Source organism: Nilaparvata lugens, chromosome 4, assembly GCF_014356525.2.
Source record: "Nilaparvata lugens isolate BPH chromosome 4, ASM1435652v1, whole genome shotgun sequence".
NCBI classification, from domain to species: domain Eukaryota; kingdom Metazoa; phylum Arthropoda; class Insecta; order Hemiptera; family Delphacidae; genus Nilaparvata; species Nilaparvata lugens.
In genome coordinates, this window is record NC_052507.1 from 2249593 (window position 1) to 2265802 (window position 16210).

A 16210-nucleotide genomic window follows, 5' to 3' on the forward strand; every position below is an offset into this window, starting at 1 on the left:
GCTCATGCGATGATAAGGGGATGAATGATAAAGGAAGGCGCACACAGATCGTCATCGGACGGACGGCAGGCATCGGACGATTAGATTTGATGCATTTTTTTCAATTGGAGTGCGCATACCTATCCGCATCGTATAGGCATGCGCACTCCAATTGAATACAATTGAAACCTTGGATGTCCAATGGAATTCTAAAGTCCATAACTATAAGAGATAGATTATATAAAAGATTGAAAAATGAACCATTTAATGTAGAGCTGAGAAGGAAATTCCTGTCTTAAAGAAATAGAATAGTAGATCTAATTAGAAAAGCAAAAGATTTATGTTATCAAGCAAACAAAAGTGGGTTACTATAAGGTTTCTCAGTGGCTAAAATGTAATTATTTGAGACTAAATCTTGGTAAAACAAAATGTATGACCTTCAGTCCAACAACAAGAGGAGATCTAGATATGAACAGGCTTTGTTTGAATAATGCTTGTAACAGGTATCCATGTGATTCTTGCAATGAGGTTATTGAGAGTGTAAACAATTACAAGTATCTTGGTATTTTTGTTGATAAGCATCTACGCTGGTCACCTCAGATTAGCTACCTTTGTAGAAAATTAAGGGTGGTCAATTTAAAAATGTACATGCTTAGAAGTATTTTGAGTCTAAAATTACTAAAATCTGTTTATTTTGCTCTATTCCAATCCTTAGTTCAGTATGGTAATTCTATATGGGGAGGAACTTTTGATTCAACTTTAAAACCTCTATTTGTTTTACAAAAGTTAGTTATCAAAACAATAATGAGGTATCCGAGAGATTTCCCAAGTGTCACATTGTTTCAAAATTCCAATCTGTTCACTATAAGACAATTGTTCATTTTAAAGACTATTAAGAAACATGTGCTCAAATTAAAAAATATTCAAAATTTTCAAAGAGTAACTAGACAAGTCGCTCAAAACTTAATCACAATTGAAAGAGTTGATAGCACCCTATCCCGTAGAAGTATTTCATATTTGAGAAATAAACTCTATAATAAAGTTCCAAGAGGATGGTTGATAAAGAAGCCTAAAATAAAAGATTTCCATACCTGGGTGAAAGAAAATTATTTTTATTCAATTAATGATTTGGTTTAATATTGATTGATGTTGTATGAATCTTAAATTCAGCTTTATGTATATCTTTAATTTATTGTTATTTCTTAGAATGGAATATTTAGTTGGTTGAATGTTAATTACTGTTAGCCTATATTATAATATTGTAGGATCATTTTATATATTAATATTAATGTATAAGTGAATAAGTTATATTAAGACTCCACGTCGGCGTACAAGTTTTCTTTTGCCGACGTGTAGCACAAAGTTGTCAATTTCCTTTCAGTTGTATTCTGTATATATTTTTGTGCAATAAACGATTTGATTTGATTTGATATGCATAAAATCTAATCGACCGATGCGTGCCGTCCGTCCGATGACGATCTGTGTGCGCCTTCCTTTATACAGTATAGACAAACGTTTCTATTAGCAATGATGCTATGAATAGAGAGATGAATAGAAAAATATGAATAGAAAAAAAACATGAATAGAAAAATACTAACGGTTCATTCTTGTTAAAATAATCGATTTTATTGTATTCGTCAAGAAATTATATATTTTTCAATGATTGAATAATATATTTTTATAATCTAGATTAGATATTTTGTTAATTAATCATAGATTACATTATTAAAAAACGAACTGGCAACGTTGTGGAGTTAGAAAAGGATAGCACTATCTGCTTTGTCGAATGATAGACAAGGATGAAATTATGAATTGGACCTCACTCTACTCAATATAGACGGGTGTCTTAGTATTTAAAATTCACCCAAAATTGTAGCAAAAATGGTCTATAGTTTTTGTGCAATGAAATCACATATGGGACTAGTCTATGTAAATAGCTTCTTGACTATTTTATTTAGAGTGTTGTTAATTTGATTTCGCAGCAGTTTTGGGCATAAGCATGTTGTATAATATCAGGACCTCCTATATACTACCATAGAGAAACGATAGCATAAACTGTTATCCCAAGCCGATAGTTCACGTAGTTCTTTCCCATGCAGCTGTGTGACGCTTGTAGTCTCTCAAATTGTGCCTTTCATACGATACACTCTCACCCCATCAAAACAGTAATCGGCTTGAGATAACAGTAAAAGTTGCGACATAAATTCCCTATACCATGGGATATCTACTTACGCTATTGTTTCTCTATGATATTACCTACCGGAACTGAGGCTAGAAAAAAAAATGGCCGCGATATGTGGTGGTCTTATAGAAATTCCTACTGAGAAAAAATCACTAATCAGCTGTTAGAGAGCGTCTCAGTTTGTCGAAATCTCAGTTCGTCTAGTTCCCGTTTAAAATATCAATACCGGCCACCACATACGGCGGCCATTTTTTTTTGTAGGCGCAGGTCCGGTATATAGGAAGTCCTGATAATATCATATTGTAAATCAACTTTATATTATGTAATCTAGATATTTTTCCTGAAATCCGTTGAATTAATCAATTATTTTAATTTTTAATTTGATTTTAGCTTTTAATAAGATTCAGAAGCAATTTTGGGGATGAGCATGCTCTGTATAATCCCATATTCTCAATCAACTAATTTACAGTAAAAATTTTCTCTGAAATCCGTTGAACTAATTCATTGTTTTGGTATTTTTCCATTACTAGATCTATGGAGCAGGATTCTGTATAATCTCATATTCCCAACTAACTAATTTACAGTAAATCTTTTCTCTGAAATCCGTTGAACTAATTCATTGTTTTGGTATTTTTCCATTACTAGATCTATGGAGCAGGATTCTGTATAATCCCATATTCTCAACTAACTAATTTACAGTAAATCTTTTCTCTGAAATCCGTTGAACTAATTCATTGTTTTGGTATTTTTCCATTACTAGATCTGTGGAGCAGATTGCGTAAAATTCCAGAAAAGTCACTTGCAAAGCAAATTCACCCAATCGGCATTGAATCGCCCCTATGACAGTCCTCATGCATGGGGAAAAACTTATGGACAACATAAAGAATTCTTAGAGTTCACTGCAGACCAATATTATGCACTACAGGAATTCGCGAAAGAAATTGGCATTCTATTCACAGCTTCTGGAATGGACATTGTAAGTGAAATCAATCAAATTAAATAAAATGTAGTCTACTTAGTAATAACATAGATGAAAGATAGCATAAAAGATAGGTTGTTCATGTTCCAAACTTCAAGCCGATGTTTTGTCAACTCAAGCCGATTACGGTCGACTACTATCTACCATTAGGGTAACCGTACACTGGAACCGTATTGTACCGATCCGTTCGGCCGTTGGATCGGACGAATCTGCCGGCCGTAAATCCGGCCGAATATGGTCGTCCATTGGAACCGTTTAGTCTACGTCAGTCCAGTTCAGTAGTTCGCTGGTTGCCAGAAAGTGAAGTTGCAAGCTAGTTAGTAGGAAAGTGATTCTTCCTTGTTTGATTACTTACAAAGTCTGTAAGATTTCATCCATCGAATGTTATTTCGATTATGCTACTTGAAAGTACCTACTAATTATCAATTATTTATTTATTACATTCCACATTCACAATATTAATATATTATAACACAATAATTATTTCTACTTTCTAATTCCACATCAGTAGAATTTTCTACATTTTTCCACTTGAATTCCGTTTATTTCTCTTAGTTTTTTGTTGTTAGAAACAAAATAGATTAAATTATAATTTCCCCAACACATTAAAATAACTGTTTCACAAATATCTATTCATTTATTCATATCATCATATAAAAATCATTATTTAATATTTATTAACTAAATAACTAAGTAATTATCTTAAAAACTTGAAATGATATTGTTTGATGATTTTGGAGGGTTATTTGAGGATGAACGCTATGACACAATTATAGAGTATCATGATGTGTTGAATTTTCAGCCGTCATTTAAATATATCAATGCTTGTAATAGTAATTTACGTAACAAGTCCGGTAACGATAATTTACCGCATAAGTATGATTGTTCCTGCCCGAAACGTAGTTGAGGGCAGAATTATCATACGAATGCGGTAAATACGTTACCGTACAAGTTACGTACAATATTTTTTGTCATACTTATCTGAGAAAGAATAATATTGCTGAGAAACAGAAACCATTACCTGCTGCTGCTCGAGCTACTGCATTCTATTAACATGACCTAGCCCGTAGCGCCTAGTTCATAACAGACAGACCCTTTGAGCTCAAATAAAATAATAAAGGCCTAAATTATAAGATTCCAGATGAGTTCTCATAACTTGAAACTCCTTAAATGAGTTCTTTAATTATTTAAGTTGGTATATTAATTACTCAGATGTTATTAGGACTCAGTAGAGTCCTACATACTCGACTGTAAAGAGAATATATGATCTCTTTACAGTATAGTATGCTGTAATGAAAATCACATGTTTTCTTGTTCTGTAAACAGCTGTTTACCGGCTTGATTTAATGCATGGAAAACAGCTGCAATTGAGTAAGTATAACAAAAAAACATCTTTATGACACAGAACAACTCCAAAAACCCAAAACAAACAAGACTGAGACAATTTTAGGTTAGGAACACTAATCGTTGTCTCAGCTCGACTAGTTATTTCGGCCGGATAGAGCCGGAAAATCCCATTCAATTCGAATAAAAAATCCAGCCAAACACATATTTAATATCCTGTACACAGATCTTTACTGTACTAAATCCAAAGTCATTTTTAAATTCAGAAGGGATACAACAAGATCAACAAATGAGTGATTATGTTCTTATAAATGAAGTCTTATTAATGGAAAGTAATTTTTTGACAGGAATCAGTGGATTTTCTAGCAAATATGAAGGTGCCTTTCATAAAAATTGGATCAGGCGATGCAGACAATTTTCCATTAATAAAGCGGGCAGCCAGGACACATCTTCCTCTCATCATATCAACCGGTACATTATATATTCTTGTGAAATTATATATTATAAATAATATACAATATGTAAACAACATTATACACAATCTATAGTGAGGTCCACGTTATAATGGCAGTATTTGATTAACATTTGTGTTGCTATCCTTAGACAAAACAGATAGTGCTTGTTCACTTATCTTATACTAGTGTATAAAGCTGCGTACACATACTCGTGCTTCCAACCCGCACCGAGCACGCTCCTCCCTCGTACCGCCCACGTATCACCATCGCACAGCAATCGCTCCGCCTCCGCTCTCTACTCGCACCGATCATGAACGTTACGGAAGATGGTAGATCTTCTCGCGTTCCCCGGTCGAACCATTGTTGCTCGCCGGTCGATCATCAATCGCTCTGCTGGAGTGACGTTCGGTCTTGGAGCGGAACGAAAGTCTGTACGCACCTTAATATGCACCTTGAATATGATATTGAAATTTTTCCATCAAAATTCGGGAGAGACAGTTTTATGCTCTTCTTGTTATCCTCTCCCGATCAAATTTCATTCAATATTATTAATATTTTCATTTAATATTTATGCATGTTAATGATTTGTTCCTCTATTGTTAAATGAATGAATTAATTAACAAATAAATATGTCGTGTATGCAGAACTATCTGGTTGTGAAAAAGATATACCACTGTGTAACAGTATTTTTATATCTCTTCTATAGTGAGGTCCACGTTATAATGGCAGTGCAGAAAGATAGGAGAAAAACGTTGCCGATCCTCTGTCTTGTCAATGCCTTCTATGAACGGTAGCTGATACAGGTTTATTGACGTAATATTAACTGTTCATTCTCGTTTAAAATAATCAATTATATTTTATTAAACAAGAAAGTATATTTTCAATAATTTTATAATGAATTTTCATAATTAAGATGGAATAATTTGTTAATATAAATTATTAATTCTACATTGTTGAAAGTCTTTCTGGCAACAGAGCAAAGTGAGAAAGAGATAGCGCCATTCGCTTTGTTGAATGATAGACAAGGATATCAATACCATTGCTAATAAAACACTGCCATTATAACATGGACTTCACTAAAGGAATATTATACAAGGATGATAGACAAGGATAGCAACACAAATGTTAATCAAATTCATTCTCGTTTAAAATAATCAATTATATTTTATTAAGCAAGAAAGTATTTTTTTCAATAATTTTATAATGAATTCTCATAATTAAGATGAAATATTTTGTTAATAAATTATTAATTCTACATTGTTAAAAGACTATCTGGCAACAGAACAAAGTGAGAAAGAAATAGCGCCATCTGCTTTCTTGAATGATGATAGACAAGGATATCAATACCATTGCTAATAAAACACTGCCATTATAACGTGGACCTCACTTTAATCGTATCTTCTAATATTATTAGTTACACTGAATTGTATGGATATTTGGTGAAGTGCGATATTATATTTAGTTTGTTACCCTTCTATTACTGTGCTGTTAAGTTATCATCAGATAAGTCATTAAGTCTTGTATTGGAATATGTCTGTGAGCCTTCCTATATTTGTATCAAATGAATATATTTTTAAGAACGATTTGAAATGATTTCATCTAGTTTTTGACCAGTATCTCTCAAAATTACAGGTATGCAGTACTATGATGTTTTGAAAAAGATGTGTTACACATACAGAGTGAGTCATATGTATGGGTACCCTTCAATAAATTGGAGACTGTTGTAGATATAATACGTTAACGTTCAGGATAAGTTATTGGTCAAATACTCTACCTTTTGATATACAACTGAATTTCAACCCCTCATAAGTGGGTGACTTAGGGTTTGTAACTCGAATATTTTAAATGTAAACACGCATTGTGTGGTACATAATTTTGAAGGCCTTTAAAAAAAGAAAGATGGCTTCGATAAAAATATTCTATGATTCTTCTATCCAAAATGAAAAACTAAAACTTCAATCAGCCGTCATTTTGGATAGAAGTATCATAGAACATATTGATGTCATCTTTCTTGTTTTAGAAAGGCTTTTAAAATGATGTACCACACGATGAGTGTTAACATTTAAAATATTTGAGTTACAACCCCTCAATTCTTTAAAAACTAAAACTTCAATCAGCCGCCATTTTGGATAGAAGTATCATAGTATATTTTTATCGATGCCATCTTTCTTGTTTTAGAAATGCCTTTAAAATGATGTACCACACAATGGGTGTTTACATTTAAAATATTCGAATTACAACCCCTAAGTCACTCCCTTATGAAGAGTTTAAATTCAGTTGTACGTCAAAAGGTAGAGTATTTTACCATAGAGAAACAATAGCGTAAGTAGATATCCCATGGTATAGGGAATTTATGTCGCAACTTTCACTGTTATCTCAAGCCGATTACTGTCGATTATTGTTGATTTTTACTGTTTTGACCGGGTAAGAGTGTATGAACGGCACAATATGAGATACTACTGCGTCATAAAGCTTCACGGGAAAGAACTACGTGGGCTATCGGCTTGAGATAACAGTAAAAGTTGCGACATAAACGCCCTATGCCATGGGATATCTACTTATGCTATTGTTTCTCTATGATTTTACCAATAACCATGAAAGTTAAACCAAAAATCATGAAAGTTACAGTATTATATCCACAAAAGTCTCCAATTTATTGAAGGGTTCCCATACATATTACTCACTCTGTTTATAATAATAATAATATCGAGTGGCCTGGCTGGCTCAGGTCTGGTGTCAGAGTTTTCAGGTCGCAACTGATCAATTTCAGGGCCTCTGACATGACCTAACGACTGCTTTTTAGGCAGCCGAGACCGACGGCTTAACGTGTCCATCCGAAACACGGGAGTGGCCCGAGATAAATATCTTGCCCGAACTCTGTATATTTGAATTGGTTTTATTTTGCTTTTAACCAGTCTCTCAATATCTTTCTTTCAATCTCTCTCTCTCTATTTTGGTAGAGAGTTAGTGGGGAGGATATTTTTAATATTCTTTCCGAAGAATGGACATTGATATGTCCAAAGCTCCGCCAATTTATGTAGATGCATAACAATATGATTATTATCTATAGTTATTATATTACAAATTGCTTTTTCATATCATATACAGTTCAATAATTATTTTCTTAGTCTATATTATGTAAATTCATCTATAATTTTGCTGTATCGTAAGCTATTGTATATAAGTGTATAAGCCAGTATATATTGTAATCTACATAAATAAAGTACTCAATCAATCAATCAATATTGCAATATTCCTCAATATTACAGGTATGCAGGACTACGACCTTGTAAAAAAGATATACCAGTGTGTGAAATCAGTGCATTCCAACTTTGTACTTATGCACTGTGTCTCGTCATATCCCACTCCGGTAGAAGATGTCAACCTGAGGGTTCTAGAACTCTACAGGAGAGACTTCCCAGATATCCACATTGGTTATTCAGGCCATGAACTGGGAATCACAATATCTACGGCTGCTGTTGCTCTAGGTGCTAAGGTGAGGAGGGTCTCAGATCGGCTAGATTTCAATTCATCCCGCCTATAAAATTAGGTGATCATAACATATAGTGAGGTCCATATATTAATGATTAATGATAGAGCTAGAAAAGGATAGCGCTATCTGCTTTCTCGAATGATAGACAAGGTTAGCAACACCAATTTTAATCAAATACAGATGAAAATAAATTGGAAATTGCATTTGTTCAAATGCTAATTAATGAAGAATTGTTATAAAACAAAAATTCCAATCAGATTCTGTAAATCACCCCGAAGACTTCTGCTACTGCAAATATTGACAACAGGGTAAACATCTAGATGGAAATTAGATGAGCACTACTATACAAAAATTATTTGTCAGTCCGGGAATCGAACCCAGTACCTCCTAATTGCCGATCAGGAATGCTTACCCTTACACCTTACTCAGTAGCGCTCATCGAATTTCCATCTAGCTGTTTACCCTGTTGTCAATATTTGCAGTAGCAGAAGTCTTCGGGGTGAATTACAGAATTTAATTGGAATTTTCGTTCCATAAGATCAACACTTAGTATCACCAAGCCGTGCCTCCTCAGGTATGCTTAGCCTTAGCTTCTGATGCATATATTTTTATGAAAATTATCCAACAATCAGTATTAACATTTATATCTCAACTAGCCGTCAGGCTCGCTTCGCTCGCCATATCCGTCTAGCCAGGGGGCTCCGCCCCCTGGACCACCGTCTGGATCGTTCAGGAATGAGAACAGAAATCTTTTGGCAATATTTTAACTCTAAGGGTTGTTTTTAAGGGTTTAAAGTTCGTCTTTTAGCATGTATATTCTTCTTCTCCCAATCTCTCAATTTTAATTGGAATTTCCATATCATATGTTACTATAGAACTATAATCTAGATAGAGTACCTCTTCAAAACAGTTGTTAACTGGCAACTAAATTAATAATTTTGTCAGGTTGGCATTAAGTTGAGTTGACTTTGTTAGGTCTTTGACTTCGCTCGCCTGCATTTTTCATTTGAGCATTTTTATCATATGTTAGGAGAATCCAGTCGGGGGGGTCCAGACTAAACGTCTTGCTAAACGGATATGGCGAGCGAAGGGAGCCTGACGGCTAGTAATATAATATTCCCAGGATTGAAGTAGCAGTGCCCAATCAATTTTTCCGCGATAAATGCATTTAAATCTTCAACTTTGTGCCAACCTAACAAAGTCAACTCAACTTAATGCCAACCTGACAAAATTATTAATTTAGTTGCCAGTTAACAACTGTTTTGAAGAGGTACTCTATCTAGATTATAGTTCTATAGTAACATATGATATGGAAATTCCAATTAAAATTGAGAGATTGGGAGAAGAAGAATATACATGCTAAAAGACGAACTTTAAACCCTTAAAAACAACCCTTAGAGTTAAAATATTACCAAAAGATTTCTTAGTGCGCCTCTAAAGGGCCAACTGAACATACCTACCAAATTTAAACGTTTTTGGTCCGGTAGATTTTTAGTTCTGCGACTGAGTGAGTGAGTGAGTGAGTCAGTCAGTCAGTCAGTGAGTGAGTGCCATTTCGCTTTTATATATTATATAGATATGGACTTCCTATGTGCTAAGTTAGTTGTGCAGCAGTTTGTATTTTTAGATATAGTTGAATACAGCTTGCTGGAAAATTGGATGGTATATCTCTGTATATATCTGATTTTCACGTGCATATTCTAAATTTACAGCATTTCGAGTTCTACGACCCAAGTTTGGACGTCGTTCGTACCGCGGCATTATTATTAGAATTAAAGTTTTATCAATCAGTAGAAAGAAAATTGAAAAATCTGGTGTGGCGCACTCACACAACTTTCCTTGCCGTTATGAAAATTGATCACCTGACGCTAGTGTTCCCGCGCTTCTCAAGTCTACTATTCAAATATTTGAGCCAGCTGGTGACAGGACAATAACGCTGGATACACACGAGATCTCCTATCTCTTCATAGTGAATGATTTAATAGAATGATAGTTGCCAACAGTTTGCAATTGAATAATCACATTTTCTCAAATTTCAAGCTTATTTTCAATTTTAGGTGAAAATGTTACTGAACATTAATTGAAGAGATTTTCATGCTCAATCTTCTCCACTTAGAATTTTTTGTTTGAAGTGTATCTGAAGCCTGATAATTGGCATTCTAGAATCAAACTTTGCATAGATGAGGCGGAGCTCCTGAAATTTTTACAGATATGGGACTTGTGGCAGTTGATATAGCTTATCAATGACTATTTTTGGTATGAACTTGATCAAAATCGTTGGAGCCATTTTTAAGAAAATCGCGAAAAACCCTGTTTTTGACAACATTTTCGCAATTTTAGCCGCCATCTTGAATTGCATTTGATCGAAATTGTTCGTGTCGGATCCTTGTAGTGTAAGGACCTTAAGTTCTGATTTTCAAGTCATTTCGTTCATTGGGAGATGAGATAATCGTGTACACAGACGCACATACACTCATATACACACACACACAGACCAATACCCAAAAACCACTTTTTTGGACTCAGGGGACCTTGAAACGTATAGAAATTTATAAATTGGGGTACCTTAATTTTTTTTCGGAAAGCAATAATTCCTTACCTATGGTAATAGGGCAAGGAAAGTAAAAACAGATATACCGACGGCTGTTGGATGACGCAATGATTTTAACAGCTGATTTTTATTTCTGTGTGTGGCCAGCTAATACCTACTATTAATAGAAGTAGTAGTAGGTATTGGGCCAGCTCACAAATCTTCTCTCATAAGGATTACATGTGAACTTCCAAGGACCGTAGAAACAAGTCGGATCATGAATTTGATAGGCCATAAACCTGCTCCTGAACATAACAAACACAACTAAAAAAATCATCAAATTCGGTGCATACATAAAAAAAGTAATGTCAAAATTTGAGGCTAGATTTTTAGTTTCCTTGCCCTATTACCATAGGTAAGGAAAGTATTGCTTTCCGAAAAAAATTAAGGTACCCCAATTTCCAAATTTCTATACATTTCAAGGTCCCCTGAGTCCAAAAAAGTGGTTTTTGGGTATTGGTCTGTATGTGTGTGTGTGTGTGTGTGTGTGTGTGTGTGTGTGTGTGTGTGTGTGAGTGTATGTGCGTCTGTGTACACGATATCTCATCTCCTAATCAACGGAATGACTTGAAATTTGGAACTTAAGGTCCTTACACTATAAGGATCCGACACGAACAATTTCGATCAAATGCAATTTAAGATGGCGGCTAAAATGGCGAAAATGTTGTCAAAAACAGGGTTTTTCGCGATTTTCTCAAAAACGGCTCCAACGATTTTGATCAAATTCATACCTAAAATAGTCATTAATAAACTCTATCAATTGCCATGAGTCCCATACCTGTAAAAATTTCAGGAGCTCCGCCTCATCTATGCAAAGTTTGATTCTAGAATCCCAATTATCAGGCTTCAGATACACTTCAAACAAAAAATTCTAAGTGGAGAAGATTGAGCATGAAAATCTCTTCAATTAATGTTCAGTAACATTTTCACCTAAAATTGAAAATAAGCTCGAAATTCGAGAAAATGTTATTATATCAATTGCAAATTGTTGGCAACTGTTGATCCTATTAAATCATTCACTATGAAGAGATAGCAGACATCGTGTGTCTCTAGCGTTATTGTCCTGTCACCAGCTGGCTCAGATATTTGAATAGTATACTTGAAATGCTCGGGAACACTAGCGTCAGGCCGTCAGATGATCAATTTTCATAACGGCAAGGAAAGTTGTGTGAGTGCGCCACACCAGATTTTTATTTATATAGATAAATATTTTTTTCCAGGTCCTGGAACGTCACCTGACACTGGACAAAACCTGGAAAGGAAACGACCACCAATCTTCCCTTGACCCCACCGAATTCCAGCAACTAGTCTCAAACGTGAGACACCTGGAAAGGGCGCTCGGAACGCCTTCAAAGCAAATACAAGGCAGCGAACAGGCCTGCATCTACAAACTGTCTAAAAGCATCGTCGCTTCCAAGCCAATTAACAAGGGAGAAATCATCACACCAGAGAAGATAGCTATTAAAGTATCAGAGCCGAGGGGAATTAGAGCCGGCGAGATTGAAACTGTAATCGGAAAAATAGCAGAGCAAGATGTCGATGTAGATGAACCTATTATCATATCTACTGTACTATAGAAGTTTTTGATTTAACAGAATTATCTACAACTAGCCGACAGGCTCGCTTCGCTCGCCATATCCGTCTAGCAGGGGGGCTCCGCCCCCTGGACCCCCGACTGGATCTTGCAAAAATGAGATCAGCGGGCTCTCTTCGCTCGCCTGCATTTTTCATTTGAGCATGCTTCATTCCATCAGAAAGTCAAAGTACAGAGAAAACGCAGAAAAGCTGAGAAAAACGTTTGAAAAACGCTGATTTTGGGTTAACTTGGATGAAATATTATAGTCATCTCATCAAAAAATTGTTATACCCTAGCTACACCTCTGTACCAAATTCGAACATTTTCTGTCTATTACTTGATGAAAGAATTGAGAAAACGAAAAAAACCACTAATTTTGGGCATATCTTTGGCGTTATTTCAAATTCCTTCTAACACAACATTATTACACCCCAGCTGAGCTTCTGTACTAAATTTGATCATGTTCAGTTCATTTGTTCTCGATAAAGCTGAGAAAACGTTGGAAAAACGCAGATTTTGAGCGTATCTTTGAAAATTTTTCCAAATCCGTTCTTAGCGCGCCTCTAAAGAGCCAACTGAACATACCTACCAAATTTGAACGATTTTGGTCAGGTAGATTTTAAGTTCTGCGAGTGAGTGAGTGAGTGCCATTTCGCTTTTATAAATATAGATAGATATAATAGAGGAAATAAACCAGATAAGATTAAAGTGTCAGAGCCGAGGGAAATTAGAGCCGGCGAGATTGAAACTGTAATCGGAAAAATAGCAGAGCAAGATGTCGATGTAGATGAACCTTTTATCTTATCTACTGTACTACAAAAGTTGTTGATTTAAAAGAATTATCTATATTATAAAAAAGGAAAGAACTGGAATATTCTCGTACGGGATAGGGAATTCATAAATGAAGCATCATCACGTCTGAACTACTGGACTGGTTAACTTGAAATTTTGCATATTGATTCTCAATTTACCGAGGATGGTTATAGGCCTATTTTCAATTCTTCAAGTTTTCATTAGGACAAGTTTTCAGTTTGTCAAGTTTTAATAGGTCCCTTGTGGAACATGGGTTACCTGCTAGTCTATAATATGATAAGGGTAAGAACTGGCTTAAACACATACGGGATAGGGAATTCATAAATTACGCATCATCACGTCCGAACTACTGAACTGAGTAGGCTATCTTGAAATTTTGCATAATGTTTCTGAATTTTCCGAGGATGGTTATAGGCCTATTTCAAATTCTCAAGTTTTCAATCAGACCCATGCGAAGCACGGGTCAGTAAAAAATAAATTCATTTATAGGCTAATCAATATATCAACAAACCATATTTTTTAAATTAATACTTGATTAATTAAATATGAAGTGATAATTAAGTGTTATATTTAAATATAGTTTGGTGTTTTAATTTCTCTAAATTCAAAATGGTTAGCTTAGGCTATATATATTTTTGGACGAAAATTGAACTTGAACGTTTCACAGTAGAAACATAACCTATTTTTTGGACATTTTATTAATTTATCAAAATTTGGGAATTGAATAGATCTGGGCCAAGCCTGTTGTTCCTTCCTAATCATATTTATATGATTTGTGATTCTGTCCACGAATAAATAAATATTGACTGTTATCATGAGTTTTCAAGATATTGATAATTTATTGTCATATTGGAACTATCTGGTAAGGTATGAAGGTGATATTGTGGTATATAGTGAGGTCCACGTTATAATGGCAGTGGATAAAGATAGAAGAATAGCGATGCTGATTCTCTGCATTAATTAATTATATCTCTACACTTTCAAAAACATAATTGGCATCGTTGTGGACCTAGAAAAGGATAGTACCACCGGCTTTGTCGAATGATAGACAAGGATAGCAAAACCAAAGCTGATCAAATACTGTCATTATAACGTGGACCTCACTATAGTGAGGTCCACGTTATAAAGTTAGCAACTGTTCAACATTGGTATTGCTATCCTTGTCTATCATTTGACAGAGCAGATAAAACTATCATTTTCTAGCAACGTTGCCTAAGTGTTTTTCAATAATGTTGAAGTATAATCAATTAACATAATAATATTCAATATCAATTATAAAACTTTCTTTCTTAATCGTTGATATATATATATTTTATTGACGAATAAAAAATAATTTATTATTACAAGAATGAACAGTTAATATTATTTCAGCTTTTCTGGTATCAGCTATCCTCTATAGAAGGCAGTGGCAGGCACTGAATCAGGCACACTGTTCTCCTATCTTCATCCACAACCATTATAACGTGGACCTCACTAATGTCTGTGTGGGCCTAATGTCTCTATTTATGGTTTGATATTGAAGAAAAATTATCTAAAAGTTTTAATAATGAATTACGGAAAAATTACTAGGAATTTTTCAGTCAAGGCTGAATTTCACCGGTAGGCTTACCTTAAACTTTAGATCTCTGCTGTATTTTTCTATTATTATTGTTGATTGTATTGCATTAAGAAGTGGAATTCGATAATAAAAAATAAACAATTATTACTCTACCTCACTTTTAAATATTGATACAATTATTGTACTTTGATTTCAAATTCGATTCTTCACTTTTAAATACTTGCGATACGTACCTTTCTGACAATGGACAATGCAGCCAACATTATATTGTTGAGGCTATGGAGATATCATCGTATTCTATTGTTTGATATCAAAAACACAATAATAAATATTAAATTATGAAACAGTAATTCATAAAATATATTATAGACATGATACCGTGATTCACGATACATAATTATATAGATTATTACAGTCGTTATGAGATTATCTCTATGATTTTTGTGAGATCGGACACGATCAGCTGTTATTCAAGGTCATTTTACAGCCCTAGGGCCGTAAAGTTTTACCGGCCTGGTCGGAAAACAATCACTTTCGGCCTCCATATGACGCACGTAAACCAGCTCATTACATCCAAGTGTGGCGAAAAATAATTTTTGAATAGTAGCGCTCATCGAATTTCCATCTAGCTGTTTACCCTGTTGTCAATATCAGCAGTAGCAGAAGTCTTCGGGGTGAATTTCAGCATTTAATTTGGATTTTCGTTTAATAATAATAATAATTAATTCATTAACATTTGAATAATTGAAATCTCTCAGTAATTTCCATCTGTAGACTGGCTGGCCGCTATGGCTTAGTATAAAATGAGCGTTACTATCCAGAGATTGTCTGTTTGGTGTAAGGGTAAGCATTCCTGACCGGCAATTAGGAGGTACTGGGTTCGATTCCCGGGCTGACAAATTATTTTTGAATAGTAGCGCTCATCGAATTTTCATCTAGCTGTTACCCTGTTATCAATATCTGCAGTAGCAGAAGTCTTCGGGGTGAATTTCAGCATTTAATTTGGATTTTCGTTTAATAATAATAATAATTAATTCATTAACATTTGAATAATTGAAATCTCTCAGTAATTTCCATCTGTAGACTGGCTGGCCGCTATGGCTTAGTATAAAATGAGCGTTGCTATCCAGAGATTGTCTGTTTGGTGTAAGGGTAAGCATTCCTGACCGGCAATTAGGAGGTACTGGGTTCGATTCCCGGGCTGACAAATTATTTTTGAATAGTAGCGCTCATCGAATTTT

The 16210-nt window shown here is 34.6% G+C and overlaps 1 protein-coding gene across 4 annotated transcripts in view; it reads left to right on the plus strand.

The window, feature by feature from the left end:
- Positions 1-14389, plus strand: part of LOC111058090 (sialic acid synthase) — a 64068-nt gene extending 49679 nt beyond the window's left edge. For 3 of the 4 annotated variants that reach the window (XM_039425528.1, XM_039425527.1, XM_022345589.2), the window contains 4 exons: positions 2922-3137; positions 4832-4955; positions 8209-8435; positions 12243-13425. In XM_039425528.1, coding sequence (XP_039281462.1) covers positions 3129-3137; positions 4832-4955; positions 8209-8435; positions 12243-12599 — 717 coding nt within the window. In that variant the 5' untranslated portion in view covers positions 2922-3128 and the 3' untranslated portion in view covers positions 12600-13425. Of the gene's footprint in view, positions 1-2921; positions 3138-4831; positions 4956-8208; positions 8436-12242 lie in introns of all 4 variants that reach the window. The other variant, XM_039425525.1, reaches the window with a different exon arrangement.
- Positions 14390-16210: the final 1821 nt, after the last annotated feature.